At 42.3% G+C, this 20,634-nt stretch overlaps 1 protein-coding gene across 1 annotated transcript; it reads left to right on the plus strand.

Annotated features, from left to right (window-relative positions):
- Window positions 1-12,378: 12,378 nt before the first annotated feature.
- LOC145349338 (zona pellucida sperm-binding protein 3-like) lies at window positions 12,379-14,473 on the plus strand. The gene is given in 8 exon segments (XM_080197839.1): window positions 12,379-12,564; window positions 13,331-13,446; window positions 13,534-13,637; window positions 13,723-13,900; window positions 13,988-14,108; window positions 14,205-14,293; window positions 14,366-14,420; window positions 14,423-14,473. Coding segments are annotated over 8 exon segments (900 nt in total).
- Window positions 14,474-20,634: the final 6,161 nt, after the last annotated feature.

A 20,634-nucleotide genomic window follows, 5' to 3' on the forward strand; every position in this document is an offset into this window, starting at 1 on the left:
GGAGTTGGGGACCAAGTGTAGTATGTCAAAGTTTGTAGATCACATTAAGATGAATGGCAGAGGAAAGTGTGCAGAGGACACTGAAAGTTTGCCAAGGGATATGGATAGTTTAAGTGAGTGGGCAAGGATCTGGCAGATGGAGTACAATGTTGGTGAATGTAAAGTCAATTATTTTGGTAAGAAGAACAGCAAAATAGACTATTATTCAAATGATAAAAGATTGCAGCATGCTGCTGAGCGGAGGGACCTGGATGTCCTTGTGAATGAATTGTAAAAAGTTGGTTTGCAGGTTCAGCAGGTGATGAAAAAGGCAAATGGAATTTTGTCCTTCATTGCTAGAGGGATAGAGTTTAATAACAGTCAGGTTATTTTGCAGCTGTATAAGGTGCTGGTGAAGCCACACCTGGAGTACAGTTTGGTCTCCTTACTTGAGAAAGGATATAGTGACACAGGAGAGGATGCAGACGAGATTCATGAAGTTGATTCTGGGAGGGTTGGCTTATGAGGAGAGATTGAGTAGACTGAGACTATACTTATTTGAATTCAGAAGAACAAGAGGTGATTTTATAGAAACATCTAAAATTGTGAAGGGAATAGATAAGATAGAAGCAGAGAGATTGTTTCCACTGGTGGGTAAAACTAAAACTAGGGGCCATGACCTCAAAATAAGGGGGAACAGATTTCAGACTGAGTTGACAAGGAACTTTTTCACTCAAAGAGTTGTGAATTCCCTGCCCAGTGATGCAGTTGAGGTTATCTCGTTGAATGTTTTTAAGGCAAATATAGATAGATGTTCGAATAGTAAAGGAATGAAGGGTTATGGTGAACGGGAGGACAAATGGAGTTGAGTCAACCACAAGATCAGTACTGATAATATTGAACACTCACACACTCGCACAACAACCTCGCAGCCCAATGAGCCTTTATTTTATGTATTTTGTTTTGTGTAACATCTTATTGAACTTTTTTTGGAAATCCATGTACACAACATCTATTGTTTCCCTTTTATCTACTTTATTAGTCACGTCCTCAAAAAACACTTGAGGAACTGGATCCGAGTCCCTGGAGCTCTGAGGCAGCACTGCTAACCACTGTGCCACTGTGCCACCTATACAGTTCCATCAATTGCCAAAGTTTCTTGAGAGGAATTAGCATTACAAGGTGGTCGATCTGTGCCCAGAAGTCTGGAGAATAGCAAGCTCATTTTCCACATTCTGAACTTGCAAAGATATTTTCTTTTTCTCACCAGGTAAAGGAGAAATAATCAATCCAAAAAGTGAATATTAGGCATGCCAAGCCCATTAGGCAAATCCATAACTCATTAAAAAACACACACAAAAATACAAATGAGAAAAGATCTTGTTGTATATCAAGTTCATTCCATTCTGAAACAATGTTGAGAATGTCCTTCTCTTGCTCTGGTTCCATTTTCATAGCTTTGCTGGAGGTGCTACAAGAGCAGCATATAACAGTACAGATCAGATTTCTTTACTGTGTTGGAGTTAGACGAGCCCTCAGGAAATTCCTGGACCATGTACCTTTGTTTTATCAATTCCCCTTTTCGTAGGAACTGTAGCAGCTCCTCTTCAATCAAATCCAAATCATTAAACCTGCTCTGGGCATCTTGAGCACATCTCTGCTATTCTGTAAGGAAAAGGAAAAATAGTTGTTTTTTTTTTAACCTGTGCTCCAGTTCAGATGTACAGATGGACCTTCTGAGCCACAACAGGTCCCAGTCCCATATGAGAACTACTTTGTTAGTTCATTTCAACTGAGGGAGTTACAGAGGTGCTACCATTCGTCTGGTGGCCCAGGCTTAACAAAAAGGAAACATACCCATGGTTCCCGCTCTTAACCGGCCTACTAAAGTCTCTACTGGAGGTGAACCTCCCATTCATTGATTGCATTTACGCTTCCCGCTGCCTTGTAAAAGCAGCCTGCATAATCAAAGGCCCCATGCACCCTGGACATACTCTCTTCCACCTTCTTCTATTGCGAATAAGATACAAACTTCTCAGGTCACGTACTAGCCCACTCAAGAACAGTTTCTTTCCTGCTGCTATCAAACTTTTGAATGGACCAACCTTACATTAAGCTGATCTTTTGAATGGTCCTATCACATACTAAGTTGATCTTTCTTTGCACGCTAGCTATGAATGCAACATTACATGCTGTACTCTCTTGTTTCCGTCTCACCTATGTTCTCTATGAACAGTATGCTTGGTCTGTATCGTGTCCAAGAAAAAGTACCTTTCAACCTAACCCAAAACATGTGACAATAATATATCAAATCAGGAGGGACATCATGGTATTGTCGCTGGGCTAGTAATTCAGGGATCAAAAATAATGTTCCGGAGGCTTGGATTCAAATCCCACCACAGCAGATGGTGAAATTTGAATTCAAGAAAAGCCTGGAATTAAATGTCCACTGATGACCATGAAACCATTGTCGATTGTTGTAAAAGCCCATCTGGTTCATTAACGCCTTTAGAGAAGGAAATCTGCCATCCTTATTTGGTCTAGCCTACATATGACTCCACAACAATGTGGTTGACCCTTCGCTGTGATCAGGGATGGACGCCCACATCCCATGAATGAATAAAACAAAAATCAAATCAACCATATGCCCAAGAACAAGATCAAGCTCAGCTATGATGTTGTTTATTTTCTAACACTCCTGTCAAAGATATGTATTGATCATAGAACCAAAGGCCTGCCATCCAACCACGCTATAAATTGTGGTGTAGTCTAATAACTGTTCAGCTGTGCAACTGTTCAAAAATTCCAATGAGTGTTCAAGATGTTCAACTTCAAGATGTTCAACCCCAACTCTTTATTAAGGGTTAATCTGTCTAGGCTCTGGTACATTTTTTCCAACCAATCAAATTTAGTTCTAGGGTGAAATTTTCCTGTCCCGCCCGCCACGAGAATCATAGTGGACGGGGGCAGGGGGGTGAAGTTTGGCGCGGACCATGCAAAGGTCCATTGACCTTAGGCAAGATTTCCCCCCAGCTTGGGGTGAGCATGGCCAGAAAATCCCACCCCTAGTGCCATACCAGGCACTTCGCTTTCACTCCAGCGTCTTACATTCCCTCTGGAAGCTAAAGATAAAACACCCTTGAGCTGACTGATTCTTAGTAGCCTCGAAGTATGAATTGATACCAACGATCCACTGAAAGAAAATCTCAAGTTCAGCCAAGATGTAGTTAGTATTCAGAACATTTCTTTGCTGTTTAGCTCATGTCAGCAATGATTAATTTTTATTGTTCATTCTGCTAAGTAAAATACAGTTTGAAAGGGGATGTTTCCCATCTACCTGGCTGTTGACTGTCCCTGTTATTGGAACACTGTTACCATCTCTTTTTCCGGCAAATGATGATAGCATGTTGGCTGGAGCTTACCCTCAGTTTTATAGTTCATGAAAATTTATAGAGAAGATGCTGTTTATTATCAGAAAGGCATGTCGTGTTGTTATTATTTATTTATTGGACTCTTTGGAAGTTTCAGTTTTTATACAAAAACAAATTCTGGATTCATATTTTTCAATGGGAAATGCACACTACTGTTAACATTAAAGCTTTATGCAGCTGCTGAAATGCTGAAGAAACACTCAAGGACTCACAATTACTTCCACAGCTTTTTCCTCTATTTTAAAATCCTAAGGCGTCTTCTCGTTTCCCAGTCTGTTTTCCCCGTCCTGTTTATCAATAATACATCTGATGTGCATTTCCTTTAGATGTGGGTTGCTTTCTGATCAAAGATGCAGCTTTCAGATATTTATTTCGTTGTCTTTAATAAGGAATGAAAGAACGTGTGACGGGTGCCTGTCCTTCACATTGAGTATCTAATAGGTACTGTGATAAAACAACAAAGCTCATTACTCTTCACTCTTGACGCATGGGTGACAACTGCAAATAATGCATCAAATAGAATAATTGCTTTTGTGATCTCAAGTGTATAAATGCTGAATTGAACATTCACATTTGATATAGTTTGCAATACATTTAGAAAGTCTGAATGCAGTGAACACCCAACAAACATTCCGAGAAGGTTATTTTAAGATATCTAATTGGGACTTTGTAATAAATTATTTTTGCTTGTCTGTGATGCAAATGAATTTCATTGCATAAAGAGAGAAAGTTGTACATTGGGAAGGATAGTGCAGTTCAGACTTATTCAAATCTGTGATTAAAATGGCACGGTTTTCGAGGTGATGGAGTTATTCAAGCCTTGAAACGCAATTCCAAGACAGGTGCAAGAGAGTAGATTTTTGGAGACTCTGAAGTGTTGAACACATTGAGTCATAGGTGGGATTTTACAGTCTGGCTTGTCCCTAAACCACAAAATCCCACCCGAGATCAACAGACCTTTCCATTTCTGTTCCTCACCTGCCCTGATTCCCGTTAAAAATTCCAGCCATAAAGTCACAGGGATACACAGCACAGAAAAAAAACTCTTCAGCCCATCATTTAGGTTTAGTTTATTTATTTGTGTCACAAATAGGCTTACATTAACACTGCAAAGAAATTCCTCGCACCTCAACCAGTTTGCTTTCATTTTATTTAATTTTTAACTGTTCTCTACCTTTTTCTTTCTTTACTGTCTTTATTCCCCCCAACTCTTTCCCCATTTTATCCCTCCTTTCCTTATCTTTTCTCTTTCCCCCTCGCCTTGCTTCCACTTCCCCCTTTTTCTCAATTTGGCCTCTCGCCCACCCATCTTTCCCTCCCTCACATCTCCATCTGTCACAGTTTACTCTCTGATTTCAGCTTCTATGCCATTTGGCCATTCATACTTCCAATTCTCTCTATGGACTGCCATTAGCAGCCTTTCCCCTGGTTTTTGTGGCCATGGCTCATTTTTCATTCCCTCGCCCGACAATATAAATATCTCCCACTTTCTATGCCTTTTAGCTTTGACAAAAGGTCATCAGGACTCAAAACGTCAGCTCCTTTCTCTCATCACAAATGCTACCGGACCAGCTGAAATTTTCCAGCATTTTCTCTTTTGGCTGCAATGATGTTACTGTGAAAGCCCCCTGGTTGCCACATTCTGGTGCCAGTTCGGGTACACCGAGGGAGAATTTAGCATGGCCAATGCACCTAACCAGTACATCTTTTGGGCTGTGGGAGAAAACTGGAGCACCCAGAGGAAACCCACGCAGACATGGGGAGAGTGTGCAAACTCCACACAGACAGTGACCCAAGCAGGGAATCAAATCCGGGTCCTTGGCACAGTGAGGCAGCAGTGCTAACCCACTGTGCCACCGTGCTGTCCAAATAAATAGTTTTCAAATGTTTAGATGGTCTCTGCCTCCACCACCCTTCCAGGCAGTGAGGTCTAGGCTGCCACCACTTTTTTGGTGATAAGGTTTTCCCTCGCATCCTTGCTAAACCTCCTGCTTCCTTGCCTAAATCTATGTCCCCTGGTCATAGATCCCTCCACCAAGGGGAAAAGTTTATTCCTGTCCACTCAATCTATGCCCCTTTCAAGTTTATAATTCTCAATCCCCCTCAGTCTCCTTTGCTTCAAAGAAAACAATTGCAGTCTACCCAATCTTTTTTCATAAGTAAAACTAAATTTGGTCATTTAAATTGAAGGGAAGTTTCTGTTTCAAATGACCTAACTTAACAATACCTGCAGCCCCAGAACACGTCTGATTTTGTGACCTCTGAGATTGCATACATGTAATCTAAAGGATTCATCTCCATCATATCATGGCTACCTTGGGTAATTTTTTTCTGCATGTTAATTAACTAGTAATCTCTGTCTGTAACCATGCAAACAGAAAGAGGATCCATATCTGATCTGAACTGGTTAAAGTGCTAGTAGGCTCCTATTACTCGATCTAACACATTATTGTGATACTGTTGGTCCAATATTTAAAAATTTCACTGGAGGTTTGTCAAATTTGGATTCCCGTTGTTACAAATGCTGAAGGCTCTTACATTTTAAACTGTCTCCTTTAGTTCAAAGTAAAATGGACTAGCGTGGAGTGGGGAATATGTGACCTCATACAAAAGAGACAAGAAATCTGCCCAAAGACCAGCCCGTGGGCAAAGGCCAAGGGTCAAAACTTATTGGAAGCAAGGTGAAAGCTTTGACACCCAAGCACAAAAGGGGAGGCAGCTGTTCTTCCTGCATCCAGGTTCACAGATTCTTGGGGACTAATTTTCCCATTTGGGAATCATAGCAAGTGAGAGGTGGATGCTAGAAAGGGCCATTGACCTCAGGCAAGATTTGCTAGTTTCAGGGCAAGCGCGGCCAGAAAACCCCACACGTGGAGTCAACCAGTGAGTTTTGAGGGAAGCCAATCCACAATGGGTATTGCTACAATTGGCAGACGGAAAGGATTGCCTTTGGGTTAACCATCAGGCCGAGGACTGGTGAGGAGGGAACTTATTTTGGAGGGAACAAGTATTCTGAAGAGTTAAGGATGACAGAATCATCAGAAGGTATCTTGCAATGGGAAGCCCAAAGGGTTGATGGAAAGGGACTTTGTTTAATGGAACTCTGAAAAGTTCAATCCAATTAAGTAGGGAGCAGAAATCATGGTAGAACCAGGAGGAGCTTTGGATCTTAAACTCAAGACGACACGTTGATGGAGAGTACAGCATGATATATAAACATTGTATAGGGTTTCAGTTGTGTTAAGAACTTGCCAGGGAGGACCTTTCTTATATTAGTGGCTTGCCAAGAAATATTTAATCAATGATGACTTTACTTTGTTTGTTCCAGTGAAACATTTTGAAATCCTGTTGTGCATTCATTCACGTTGGTCACTGTGAAATCCTTTGAAGAGTTATTGGTCTCTACAGGGATCATGACACCATGCTCTTTATACTTATAATAAGGAGGATCTATAACCAAATGTCATCAGTTTAAGATTTGTCTAAAGAATAAAGAGGTAATGAGAAAAAATTGATTTTTGGGGTGAATTCGTATGGTGAGCATTGGCTGACAGGAGAGTGGGAGCAGAATCAATGATAACATTTCAATAAAGACATGAGGGCAAAAGCATGGGAATGGGTCTGATTAGAGAGCTGATTCAAAGAGCTGGCATAGTTTGATTTGATTGGCTTTATTATTTTCACATGTATTATTCTTATTACCACATGTATTAGTATACAGTGATAGGTATTGTTTCTTGCCACTATAAAGACAAAGAATGCTGTTCATAGAAAAGCAAAGGAGAGAGTTTAGAATGTAGAGTTCCAGCCATAGCTAGGGTATAGAGAAAGATCAACTTACTGCGAGGTAGGTCCATTCAAAAGTTTAACAGCACTAGGGAAGAAGCTGTTCTTACATCGGTTGGTACGTGACCTCAGAATTTTGTGTTTTTTTGCTGACGAAAGAAGGTGGAAGAAAGAATGTCCGGTGTGTGTGGGGTCCTTAATTATGCTGGCTACTTTTCCTTGGCAGCGGGAAGTGTAGACAGAGTCAATGGATGGGAGGCTGGTTTGCGTGATGGTCTGAGCTTTATTCGTGACCCTTTGCAGTTCCTTGCAGTCTTGCATAGAGCAGGAGTCATACCAAGCTGTGATATAACCAGAAAGAATGCTTTCTATGGTGCATCGTAAAGAATGGTGAGAGTCATGCCAAATTTCCTTAGTCTTCTATGAAAGTAGAGGCATTGGTGGGCTTTCTTAACTATAGTGTCAGCATGGGGGAGGGTACCAGGACAGATTGTTGATGACCTGGACACCTAAAAACATGAAGTTATAATGAGCTGTAAAGCCTCTTTCTCGGTTGTATGACTCTACCATTCTGTGTTGTGGTCTGGAAGTGAGTTAAGGTTAATTGTTCAATTATGCATTGACTCTTTATTACTATTTCACTGTTTGGTTAAACTCCGATAAGATTTGTGGATTAGTTTTCCATAATTATAGAAATAACAGTTACTTGGAAATGATTATAAGGCCATAATGAGACTGAAGGGTTTAGTTAATGTAAAAAGCCTCAAGAGTCAAGTTTGAGTGCTTTAAGCTCATCGTCTGAAGCTGCTGTTAAAATACAACTTGGATGTAATTTCCGAGTTCTTCTGTGGCATCAGCCTCACCTCATTTGTGGCACTCCAGCTTCCTCAGGGACACTGAGAAATAAACTGCTTTAATTAGTAGTGAAATACCTGATACAATTTTGTTAACATGCTATCTTAGGAAATAACAATTGGTTTATCTAAGTATGCTGCATCATATAATGTATCATTATAGGAACTGAGAAAGCCAGGGTTGTAGAAAGAAAAAAATTTACATTGAGATCGTGGGTGAGGTTTTCTAGCCCCAGCCATTGTGGAAATCGGAACAGGTGGGATATAAAGTGCAGCGGACCACTCCAAGGTCTGTTGATCTTGGACAGAAATTTCCAGTCTTGATGGGGGGTGTGCATATGGTTGGAAAAACCTGTCCCATGTCTTTCATGGTCTCAGCACATGCCAAAGCAATTCACAGACAAGAAAATACTTTGGTAACTGTTGTCATGTAAAAAAAAAACGCAACAGTTAATTTTCATATGACGTCACTCATAGAAACGTAGGGGGCAATTCTCCCAAAAAAATTCTGGGTGCTGAATTTGTGGGAAAACTGGTGTAAATCACGATTGTTTTCACAGTGTGAGTTCAGACTCGAATCTTCCACACTCTGTGCAATTCAGAGCTCACAGTTATGAATATCATTAAAAGTTCGGGGGAGTGGGGCCTACTCACACCAGAGTCCCACAGTTCTAGGCCTCTGCCCATGTGCAGTTGTCCAGAACTGTCGGCCTACAGTTTATTGGCCAGCTCGAACACTGGCCAGCCCGGGATCCTCGGAGTGCAGCCCCCACAGTTCGCCCACGGCCTGGTTGCGGCTCCCACAAGCATTCCCGGGCCATTCCCAAACTCCCTCATCCAGGAATGCCCCAATCTCCAGCTCTTCCCCCCAAAGCAGTGACAATAACCCCCCCCCACCCGTCCCCCCTCCAGCAGATACCCCCAAATACCGAGAGACCCCCACAACTGATCCCCTCCCCCTGGGGGGGCGGAACTCCCCTGGCTGACCACCCCTCCCATACCCACCCTAATCACTGGCCTGCCTCCAGTCCTGATCAATCCCAATGCAAAGTGGCAGCAGGGCCCCTATCCCCACTGATCACCCCCTAGGCTCCACCCGCAGCTGGCCCTGCCCCCTAGGCCCCAGTCCAGCAGGCCACAACCCCTTGTTATTGTCCCATGCCCAGTGGGCAGTGCCAGAGGTCACAAGCTGGCACTTGCCAGGGTGTTCATACCAGGGGCCATTACCACCCCCACAACCCGACCCTCTAGGGGGCCCTGATTGCCCCCCTTCACTCCAACAGTGTTGGATTGCTAGTTTCCTGAAAGTGGGGAGCTAATCTGAATGGCTAATCTGAATTAGCCCAGGCTAATATGTGCTGGGGACATAGATTCAATTCTCCCATGGCAATTGGTGGGATTCAAATTCAATTGATGAATTTAGAATTGATAACCATGAAACTATCACTGATTGTGATTAGGACCCCATCTGATTCAGTAACAAATTCCGCATGTTTGCTGACGACACCACCACGGTGGGTTGGATCTCAAACAGGGGTACAAGAGAGAGATAGAGAATTTGATGAAATGGGGTGATGACAATAATCTATTCCTCAATGTCAGAGTGAAATTGTACTGGCAAGGTGGGAGATGCTAGGGGGCCTGGAAACTTCAGTCCTGGGCCCGATCATCATATTGAAATGAGATTAAGAATAGGATAAAATGAATTAGCTGTTGTTTCCACTGGTTTCCAGTGTGGTCCCGACTGTGCTGGATATCCAATGCTGGGAGATGTACACGCGTCAGGAACACATGTGCGGATCTCACAAATTTGAGTCATAGAGTCACTGAGGTTTACAGCATGGAAACAGGCCCTTTGGACCAACTTTTCCATGCCAGCCTTTCTTTTTTAAAACCCCTAAGCTAATCCCAATTGCCCGCGTTTGGCCCATATCCCTCTATACCCATCGTAACCGTGTAACTATGTAAATGCTTTTTAAAAGACAAAATTGTACCGGCCTCTACTACTACATCTGGCAGCTTGTTCCAGACATTCACCACCCTCTGTGTGAAAAAATTGTCCCTCTGGACACTTTTGTATCTCTCCCCTCTCACCTTAAACCCTTAAACATATGCCCTCTAGTTTTAGACTCCCCTACCTTTGGGAAAAGATATTGACTATCTAGCTGATCCGTGCCCCTTATCATTTTTTAGACCTCTATAACATCACCCTCTGCCTCCTACATTCCAGAGAAAAAAGTCCCAGCCTGTCCAGATTCTCCTAATAACCCAATCCATAGGTAAGTTTTTCACTCAGAGGGTGGTGAGTGAGTAGAATCAGCTGCCGTCGGTGATGGTAGAGGTGAACTTGCTGGGGTCTTTTAAGAGACTTCTGGATGAGTACATGGGATTAAATGGGATTGGGAGTTATAGATAGGCCTGGCAGGTATGGATATGATTGGCGCAACTTGAGGGCCAAAGAGCCTGTTTGTGCTGTAGTGTTCTATGTTCTATGTTCTATAAAGTCCCAGTAGCATCCTAGTAAATCTTTTCTGCACTCTTTCTAGTTTAATAATATCCTTTCTATAATATGGTGACGAGAATTGCACACAGTATTCCAAGCATGGCCTTACCAATGTTGTGTACAACTTCAACAAGATGTCCCAACTCCTGTATTCAATTGGCCGACATGCGATTCTCCCGGCCAGCCAAGCTAAAAAATAAGTGCGGCATGATGGCAGAATCGCCTCTATACAAAATAACTGCAGGAGTAGGCCATTATCTTTTTGCAAGGGAGTTGTTTGTTATTGGTTAAAGGACAACATTAGCTGTTGGTACTGTTCCCATTATAACTCACTACTTTATGGTTATTGTGAGTTGTTTGCAACCTTGGAAGGTTTGTTATGGACAACTCACAATGCACACTGGTTGTTATTGTGCCAGGTTGTTTGTGCTATTGTATTAAAATGGCTTGTTTATTGCTGATACTGTTTTACATATCTTTATAATTTATTATTATGAGATGGCATTTTTTCCACACCCACTGGGCACCACAGGGCTGGGGTGCATTATTGACCCCGACAACCACATTTTGATTTAACGTTTTAAGTTTCCTTTCAACTTTGGCTTTTATTCAGGCTGGTCCCCCCTTTCTTTTGGGGAGCTGCCTCTTTTAATTTGTCCCTAAGTTAATTTGAGTTTGTTTATTTGGTTGGTGTCGAAAAGAGATATGAGATGGCATTTTGAAAGTGTATTTTTGCATTTGTAAATTGTTTGATAACTAAAAGAGTGGGAGGAAACCCATGCTTTAAACTTTTAACATGCCCCACTGGGATTAGGGATCCATAGGGATCCAAACCAATCTCTCTAGGTTTCCAGGTCAGCGCTGCTGCCTCTGCCAGGCAACCTATGCCATTTTTTCTGTTCAGCAGTTTATTAACATCTCATGATAGACCATCCTATGCCCTTTTTTTCTGAAAATGGACAAAATAGGTCATTAGCGCCATGGGATGTTACCTTGGAAACCATTACATCAGTCCATCAACTGAAGGAGAGAAGAATCAAAGCCCATTCTCAAATTTAATTCACAGAGAGCACTTTCTCTACAGCATTGAAGCCACCAGTTTACAGCCCAGAAACCCACCTCCTCTGGACCTCCGCATTTATTGATGCTTTAGCCACTTGCTTAGAGTGATGTAAAGATCAAAGCCCCACCAACTCATCGTGCACCCACTCTCAGGTAGTTCTTTCATGTGCCCAACAAGTAAAACAAACTCAAATTAACTTAGGGACAAATCAAGAGGGGCAGCCCCCCTATAAGGTAGGGGGGACACCCATTCTCAGGTCCTCTTTTAAGGTCAAACCAAATAAACAAACTCAAATACAACCTATGCCTTCAACATGAGAACTTGTGGAGCTGAATTCAATCAGGTGACACTATAGCAACTCAGAGTGACTCCTATTAGTCCAAATAATATAGGCCCTTCTGGTAATAAATCCATGTGTTCTGCTATTGGTGAAAATTGGAGCTGGTTAATTGGTAATTATGCTACTTCTGATATCAGGTGAGTACAGATTGTGTGTATAAAAGGTGCTACTTCGTGGCTAAAGAAATAGTTCAGTAGTTTGGTATCATGGGGAATTCTGCAGTGAGGGGTTTGTGCCTAGTGCTGGTGTTAATTGGAGCTGTTAGCTCCTCTGATACTTGGAAACAGAATCTTGGCCAAAGGTTTCTATGGAGCAGAGCTAAAGCCACTCCTATACCCAAAGGAGTCCATCCTCCTGGCCCTCCTTTTGGTTCCCATTTCCGTGTGTCTGAGGGTTTGAGTGTTTCTCCACGGCAGACAGTGATGGTGAAGTGTGGTGAGGATAACCTACTGATCAAGGTGCACCTGGATTTGTTTGGAACTGGGCATCTAGTTAAAGCCACTGACCTGACCCTGGGAACAGCAGGTTGTCAACCAACTAGGATCTACACTCAGAATCATACTGTCCTCTTTGATTATGGACTCCATGAGTGTGGCAGCAAATTGCAGGTAGTGTGAATTCTCAATTCCTGTCAAAATTTATTTCCCCACTCTTAATTTGAACACTTGAGATGTCATTGATACTGACATCTGTTAAAGCTAAACTTTTTTATTTTGTACTATATTTTACTTTAGTCTCCAACCTTGTGATATTAATTGTTAATCTTAAACCTTCTCTGGTTCCTCATTTTTTCTTCTGTTTTCAGATCAACTTAACTGGTGGATTCAGTTCCCACCTAGCTTAATCCTCCTGGCTCAGTCTTAAATAAACTGGGATGTGTTGAACCTCATGATCTCTGCCTCTAGAATAAATGGGACCCCTACTTTAAAACTGGTTAAGTGCTCTGACTGGCAACTTGTGGCTCCAACTGAAGCTGTCCTTTTATTGAATCACCTCCCTATTAATATTTTTGTTTGTATTGCCTCATCTTATGAGGCTATAATGTCCCTCCAACCTATTTTCTCAATTGAGAACATGTGCTAACTTCACAACCTCAATATTCCTGTCCCCTCAAATCCTTCAATATCCAAAAATAAATCCATCTTGTTCAATGAACATTTACAGCTCTCAAAGCATTCCAAAGGTTGAGTTGCTGAATAAATTCCTTGTCACATTAATCCTAATGACTGATCCCTGACCTGTTGACTATCCCTGAGCAAGGGGGAAGCAGGCTCTTCAGACTGTTAATTCCACTAAATTGTTTTGATGGGATGTCTCTGTGGAACATTAACCATTTCAGATCAGTGCTTCATTTCTTAATCTGATGCCTTTCAGATGACTCAAGATTTCCTAATCTACAGCACCTACTTGAAGCACACCCCAGCATATCATGGATCTGTTATTGTGAGAACAAATGGTGCAATTGTTCCTATTCAGTGTCATTATTTTAGGTGAGAATTTTTACTCTATTGTCAATATTTGTAGCTGTTGTAAAGCATTCCAACATTTGAGTCCTAATGATACCACTGCCTTTCCAGGAAGGGCAATGTGAGTAGCAACTCCATCAAGCCCACCTGGATTCCATTCAGTTCCACTAGGTCTGGACAAGGGCACCTATCATTCTCACTGCGTCTAATGAATGGTATGTGATGGGTCAATAGGGAGTGGTTTCCTTAACTCTTGGAGTTGCACCTATTGTCTTCAACTCTTGTCCTCTTGTACTTCAGATGACTGGCTTACAGAGCGCAATTCAACTGTCTACTACCTGGGTGATCTTGTTCACATTGAGGCCTCAGTTTCAATGACTAACCACATGCCCCTGAAGCTCTACATTGACCGTTGTGTAGCTACATTGAGCCCAGACAAGGATTCAACCCCAAGATACCACATCATTGACCACTATGGGTAAAGAGTTTTCTGCTTTCTCCAGCTGGTTTCATCTCTATGGCTTGACTTGATTCACTTTATCTCTTTTTTATTTTAAATCCTCAGTTGCCTCCTGGACAGCAAAGCTGAGGACTCCTTTTCAACTTTTGTGCCAAGAGATGAGCAGGAGCTGGACAAGATCAGGTTGGACCTGGATGCATTCCGTTTCTTTGGAGATCTCCATTTGGTAAGAGGAAGCTAATCATTGATATCTTGATAGAAGGCGGGGGGCGGGGGGGGGGGGGGGTGGTCACTAAATAACATTGTTGAATGTATCCCTCAGATTTTCATTACCTGTCAACTGAAAGTTGCTCCAGTGGATCGGAGCAATTCCAGAAACAAAGCTTGTACTTTCCAGAAGACGCAGAATGTGTAAGTTCCCCTCGGATCTTGTTGTGTGCATCATTATAATAACCTGGTTAATTGACTGTTTCTCTTGTTTAGCTGGACATCACTGGAATCAAACAATAACATCTGTACCTGTTGCCATGTCAATAACTGTGCCATAAGGGAATTGCAATTTCCTTTCCGAGGCAGGAAAGAGCTTGTTGAAGCTGGTAGGACATTGATTCCATGATACCTAGATATTTACAGCTCCCCTTTGCCCTGTCTAACTGGAGTGGTTTATATTGCAGAGAGAGAAGCTGGATTGAATTGGGAGGATCAGGTTTCTCTTGGCCCCCTAAACATTCTTGATGCCAGGTTGACCAACCTGACAACTGAGGCTAACCAAAAATTGCAAGAGAGATCTCAACGTGAGTTGGCTGATTGTTGGTTTCTCATTTTTTTTCCCCTAATTTCCTTTGCCTAACTCCATTTGGTTGTTTTTGTAGGTGTATTGAGGGTCCAGAGGTGGTCCTAACTGAAAGCTGCCTCTGATCTCTACTTCATTGCTCACCTTGTTCCTGTGCAGGAAACACAAGCAAACTCAGCTTAATGGATCAAAATAGTCAATAAAGTCATGATTCTCTGAACTAGTTCGTGTCATGCATTCTCATTAGTTAAATGGCTCCATACACCTAGAATTTTTAACTTGCTTGATACAGGCATTGACTGGTTGTCATTTATTACCCATTCTGAAGCCTCACTCCTAGTGTGGATTGGGGCCTGAGCTTGGCTAGTATGGGTGTTTAACATCTCTCTCCTCGACTGGTAATCTCTGCCAAGAGGTGGCATTTGTAATGTGGAGCCCACTGACAGGATCATTTTAAACTGGGCATTTGATTCAATTGACATAATACTGCTCATAGTATTTTTTCTAACTTTGCCTTGTTAAATTACAGGATAAAAATCATGAGGAATTTCTTACTGCACAAGATAAGTAAACTGATAGCTGTTCTGGAAGCATTGCAAGAGTGAGGTGACTTGAAGATGTCAACTCTCCCAAGGGCAAATGAGCTGCTCTAAGTCTTGCCTCACCTTTGTTCACAGGCAGAACTGTGTAGGTGACTTGCTTATGTTTCACTTTGGCCTCTTTCTGTACCACTTAATCTGTGCCCTTATCACTAGTTCAAAATGTTCCTTGTGTACTCTTGCCTGTTTATATAAATTGTTAATTTAACTAACAGGGGGTTTGCTAATAATCACACTATTAGCATTTTTCCACTCTAGTATTTTGTGCTTTTAGATGTTTGTGCACACTACACTTGCTGTAACATCAAGTGACTGGGAAGTTTGAATTGCTACTAGACATTCCTACACTCCAGAAATACCTCTAGCTCAAGAGTTGGCAATATTGTACTTTCCTGGATAGTTATTCAGGAAAGCCCCAAACATGCAGGCATTTATGATCAGGGCTTTTTAGCCCACTGATGTGGTAAAAGTTGAAACTTTTTCTTTCTCTCTAATGAGATTGAACATCTACTTTAAAAGACCCCTTACGTAAATTTGTTTCCAATGGTCAGGATTCCTCAGGTGTCCTGAGCACATTTGTTAATCTCATGGTCAAAGGATTGCACTATTCTCAACAAACGACTGATCCTTTAGAAAAGTAGTCTCAGAAATTTGTTTGAATTTATTGGTACTTGTGTGAAGTTTTCCCAGACCAACAAAGGCACAGTGGAACCATTTAAGCTGTACATTTTTTGGGTCAGTGGGTAAATTTTGTGGAGCAGTTTTGAGCAAACTCAATTTTTTATCATGCCTCTTAAAATATGGGCTGTACAGGAGTTAGCAGTGCTGCCTCAGTGGCAGGGACCCAAGTTCAATTCCAGCCTTGGTTCACTAGAGTTTGCAAATTCTTCACAATGGGATTTCATCCCACAGTTCAAAAGATATGCAGGTTAGGTTGGCTATACTAAATTGACCTTTTAATGTCAGGCATCTAACAAAGTAAACATATGGGAATTAAATCAAGCAACTTGATAAACTCCAGAGTCAAACACGATGGTTGAGTGGTACAAACTCAATTGGCCAAATGCAACAAAGAGTACTATCCTTCTATTTTGAAGGAACACAATTAAAAACTTGCATTTATATAGTGGCTTTGTACTTCACAGCAGCTTTATACATTTTTACAACCACCTGAAAAGCTAAAGGGCAGAATTTTTACAGATTTCCCCCAACTGATGGGATTTTCCAATCCCACCACAGTCAAATGCACTTTTAAAGGGCTCTCAGCACTTTGGTTTGCCGCTGCCTCAGTAGGGCAATAGCATGCTGCCCAAGGTAGTACTTTTACATCCCACTAGAAATATAGTGGCTCCATCACTGCAACATTCTGTCATACCAATACCACATTGATATATCAAACTCTACTTTAGGTCTCTGTAAGTTGGTCATGGTCAGATATAGTTCAGACACCCAGGTTCAATTCTACCCTCAGATGACTTTGTATGGAGTTTGCACATTCTTACCATGTCTGTGGGGTTTCCTCTAACAGTCCAAAGATGTGGGTTGGTTAGATTAGCCATGCTCAATTGCTCCTTTGTCTGGAGATTAGTAAACTAAATATGTGGGGTTATGGGTACAGGAATTGGGTGCGTTTGAGCCTACACCGACAATCAGTCAAATGGCAGCAGCCTCCTGCAGTGGGTATTTTGTGACAATTGGCTGACTGAGCTCATAGCATAGAAAAGAGCCACAGTTAACACAGCACAGTCATATCTCAGAACTGTAGGTGGCAACAAGCAGTAGTTCCATTCAGCTCAGGATTTATGGTAACAGATCCTCATTGCTGTTTCAGTTCTTTGTGAAAACATAAAGCAGTCTTGTCAAATGAATACATCTGTTCTGCTGTAAATCATTTCACTGAATGGAATTGAAGTAATTTTATTGTTGTAACTTGAAGGTATGAGAATTCAAAGGTCTTGTAAATTAAAAAGACAATGACAAATGCCCGGCAATGAACTAAGACAATAATTCACTGTTTTGTTATCTATCAAGCATTTTGAGTTTGACTCTGGAGTTTATCTAGTTGCTTGATTTAATTACTGTTTTATTATTCACAGGCATCCATCTGTCGGCTTGTGCTTAAATATTTCCACTTACTGTGATACGCAAACTTTAGGCGATATGTCAAGTCAAACTAAGTCAATTGACTGCCATATGCCCTGCCCCATATGCTTCCCCTGCCTCACACTGAGTGAACTTTGGAAGTACCTCATTGGGATAACTTTGGGTGGTCTTGTGATCATGAAGGATACTGTGCTACATGGCACCAGTAAATTTGCCAGTAAGTATTAAGGAGCCAACATGAGGACAGCGTACAGTATAGGAACAGGCCCTTCGGCCCTCATGCTGCCTGCCTAAACTAAAACTGTATGTACTTACGGAGTCTATATCCTTTCCCATCCTATTGATGTATTTGTTTAGTTGCCCCTTAAATGCTGCTATCGTACCTCCCCATGCAGCACATTCACCGTCATCTGTGTAAAACTTGCCTCGCACATCTCTAAACTTTTCCCCAAGCACCTTAAACCTTTTCTACCCTAGGAAAGGGTGTCTGACTATTTCCTCTGTCCATCCAACAATCCTGTAAATCTCTATCAGATCACCCCTCAGCCTCCATTGTTCCAGTGTGAACAAACTGTTTATCCAACCTCTCCTCATAGCTGCTGTTCTCCAAGCCAGGCAACATCCTGATAACCTCTTTTCTGTACAATCGCCAAAGCATCCAGATCCTTTTGGTAGTATGGCGACCAGAACTGTATGCAATATTGCAAGAGGGTGAAAAGACAGTGAATGCACTGCTCCTTTGCAGCTTGAGGTGTATCAGTCCCTCATTGGGCTGATGTTTATGGCATCTTGCTGTGTATTTGAAGGCAGAGAGCTCATAAAATGAAGGACTAGGCTGCCCACCAATATTGTGCACCATGTAGGGAGTACAGCCCAGCCCAGGCACCCTTAGATCCTTTTGAGGCTCTTTACTGGCTGCTTAACTGCAACTGAAGGGCTTCAATCTATCTTCATCACAATTTTTCAATCTGCCAGGGAAAGCAGGTAGACCAGATGCTTGCACTGCATGTGTTGTACCTCCAATGCTGCCCTCCTATCGGGTTGTGCATTACCAATATTGTACCCAGTCTCTATCTCTCCTCCCTCAGCTGCTCTAACCTGATTTCCCCCAAAACTTCTCCCTTATTGGGGCCTGGCCAAAATCCCCGTACTTCTCTCTAGTCTGAGAGACCCACTTCACTACTTCCTTGGAATTCCTTAGTCCCAAAATGGCCACCACTCTTTTCTAACGCTGCTAAGAGTACAGGGCTACTGAGCAATCAAATGGAGCAGAGGTTCCATTCCAACTTTATTCAGACCTACCCTGCATGGTATCATTGTGGAGTGACCTGAAGCTTGGGTGGTGGTGGAGCACATAATCTGCCCCTCACCCTGTAAAATCCACCTCATAGTATTGTCTTTTTCTTGATGCTTGCACAAGGCTCTATCCTAACCAAAATTGTGTCATTCAAAACATTGTGAATACATTTTGATAAAGAACACCAGGAAAACTATCTTTTTTTCACCAAGTATTTCCATTTCTCTGACTACTACTCAATGGATGTTCAACTATTCAGGCTCCATAACTGAACCATGTTGGTAATTAAAATGGTGACACGCTTGTTGGAGTGATTATTGTAGGTGTTAAATGGTCTTTTTGAGCTCTTTTGTGATAATCACTCAAGGTATTGATGAATGGAACTCTTCAAAAGCGATCTTACCAAAAAAATTCTAAGTTCCCAATGACTGAAAACTGGAATTTCAGATCCAATTTTTCGGTGAGGTCCCAAGGCCAATATTGTGCTAATTCTGTTTCCCGCCAGTAGGGGAAGAACTAAGGCTGAAGCTCGCCATAAAGCAGGCAGCTGACAGTAAAGGGCGCAGTCACACATGCACAGATCTCTCTTCTATGCAACAGCACAGAGATCTCAGTCACCTCCATATGCCCCTATGATAGCTGGCGTTCCTGGCTGATTGCTGCTCCCACCCCCAGTTGATCACTGGTTGCAGAGTGCGCAGCTTCATCTGCACCCAACCCCCCCCCCCCAAAATCCCAATTGCAGAGTGCAATTTCCTGACCCCTCCTTATTCCCTGCCTCTTGGCACTACCCTGTGCCTGGTGGGCACTGACAAGTGCCCAGCTAGCAGTGGCACTGCCCCACATGCACCTGACCACCAGGGGGGCTCAATGGCTTCCGATCCTATGGGTGAGGCTATCATGACAGGTCCCTGTTGTTGGGAACCATAAGTGATCCTCACTGGCAAGCCCTGGCGATTGTATCCTGGCCTCACTAATTAATAATATTTAAATTTTATTTAAAATGAATATAAATATTGAAATCAGCCTCGCACCCACGGCTGATCTCGTCAAATATCCAGGCCCAGTAAGATCCCAAAAGGCGAGAAATTGCCAATTTCACAATCTTACTGGTTCACCCTGCCCATCACCCAGCAGAACAAGAAGGTAACATCGCCCCCTTCCATTTTAATATAAAGTAACTCTAGGCCAGAGTGAAACTTTGTTCCAATAGCCATTACTATAGCTTAGGCTGGCAGTAAATCAAATTTACCACATCATAAGCACCATCTTTTTCCCTATTTCCTGTGCCAAGCATTTAATGACCTCTCAAAGTAAGATTGTCAACAGAATCAAATTATAGATAATGCTGTGCAATAAGTACATGCTCATTGGAGCCAGGAATCAGTGTGTCCAAACTCAACAGATGACGACAAGTTATAGCACCTTAACATAAAATGTTCCAAAACCTCATAGACATGTCATTCAATAACATTTGATACTGAGCCACATAAGGCAATATGAGGACGGGTAGCTAAAAGCTTGGTCAAAGAGGTAGGTTTATAAGGAGGAGAGAGTTGGGGGGTAGTGGGGGGGGGGAAGCTTTCCCATCCCGCCCACCACAGCAATCATAACAGACAAGACCATACAAAGGGCCATTGACCTCGGGCGGAATTTTCCATTTTTGGGGTGAGTGTGGCCAGAAAATCCTCTTTCAGAATATTGTGTACAATTCTGGTTGCTGCACTACCAGAAGGATGTGGATGCTTTAGAGAAGGTACAGGAGAGATTTACCAGGACGTTGCCTGGTCTGGAGGGTATTAGCTATGAGGAGAGGTTGGATTAACTCAGTTGGTTCTCACTGGAACAATGGAGGTTGAGGGGTGATAGAGGTTTACAAGATTTTTGCGGGGCATGGACAGAGTAAATAGTTGCTCTTTCCTAGGGGAGAAACGTCAGAGAGATTAGGGAGGAAATTTTA

This window comes from Carcharhinus amblyrhynchos, chromosome 10 (assembly GCF_965287045.1).
Source record: "Carcharhinus amblyrhynchos chromosome 10, sCarAmb.v2.hapA, whole genome shotgun sequence".
NCBI lineage: Eukaryota > Metazoa > Chordata > Chondrichthyes > Carcharhiniformes > Carcharhinidae > Carcharhinus > Carcharhinus amblyrhynchos.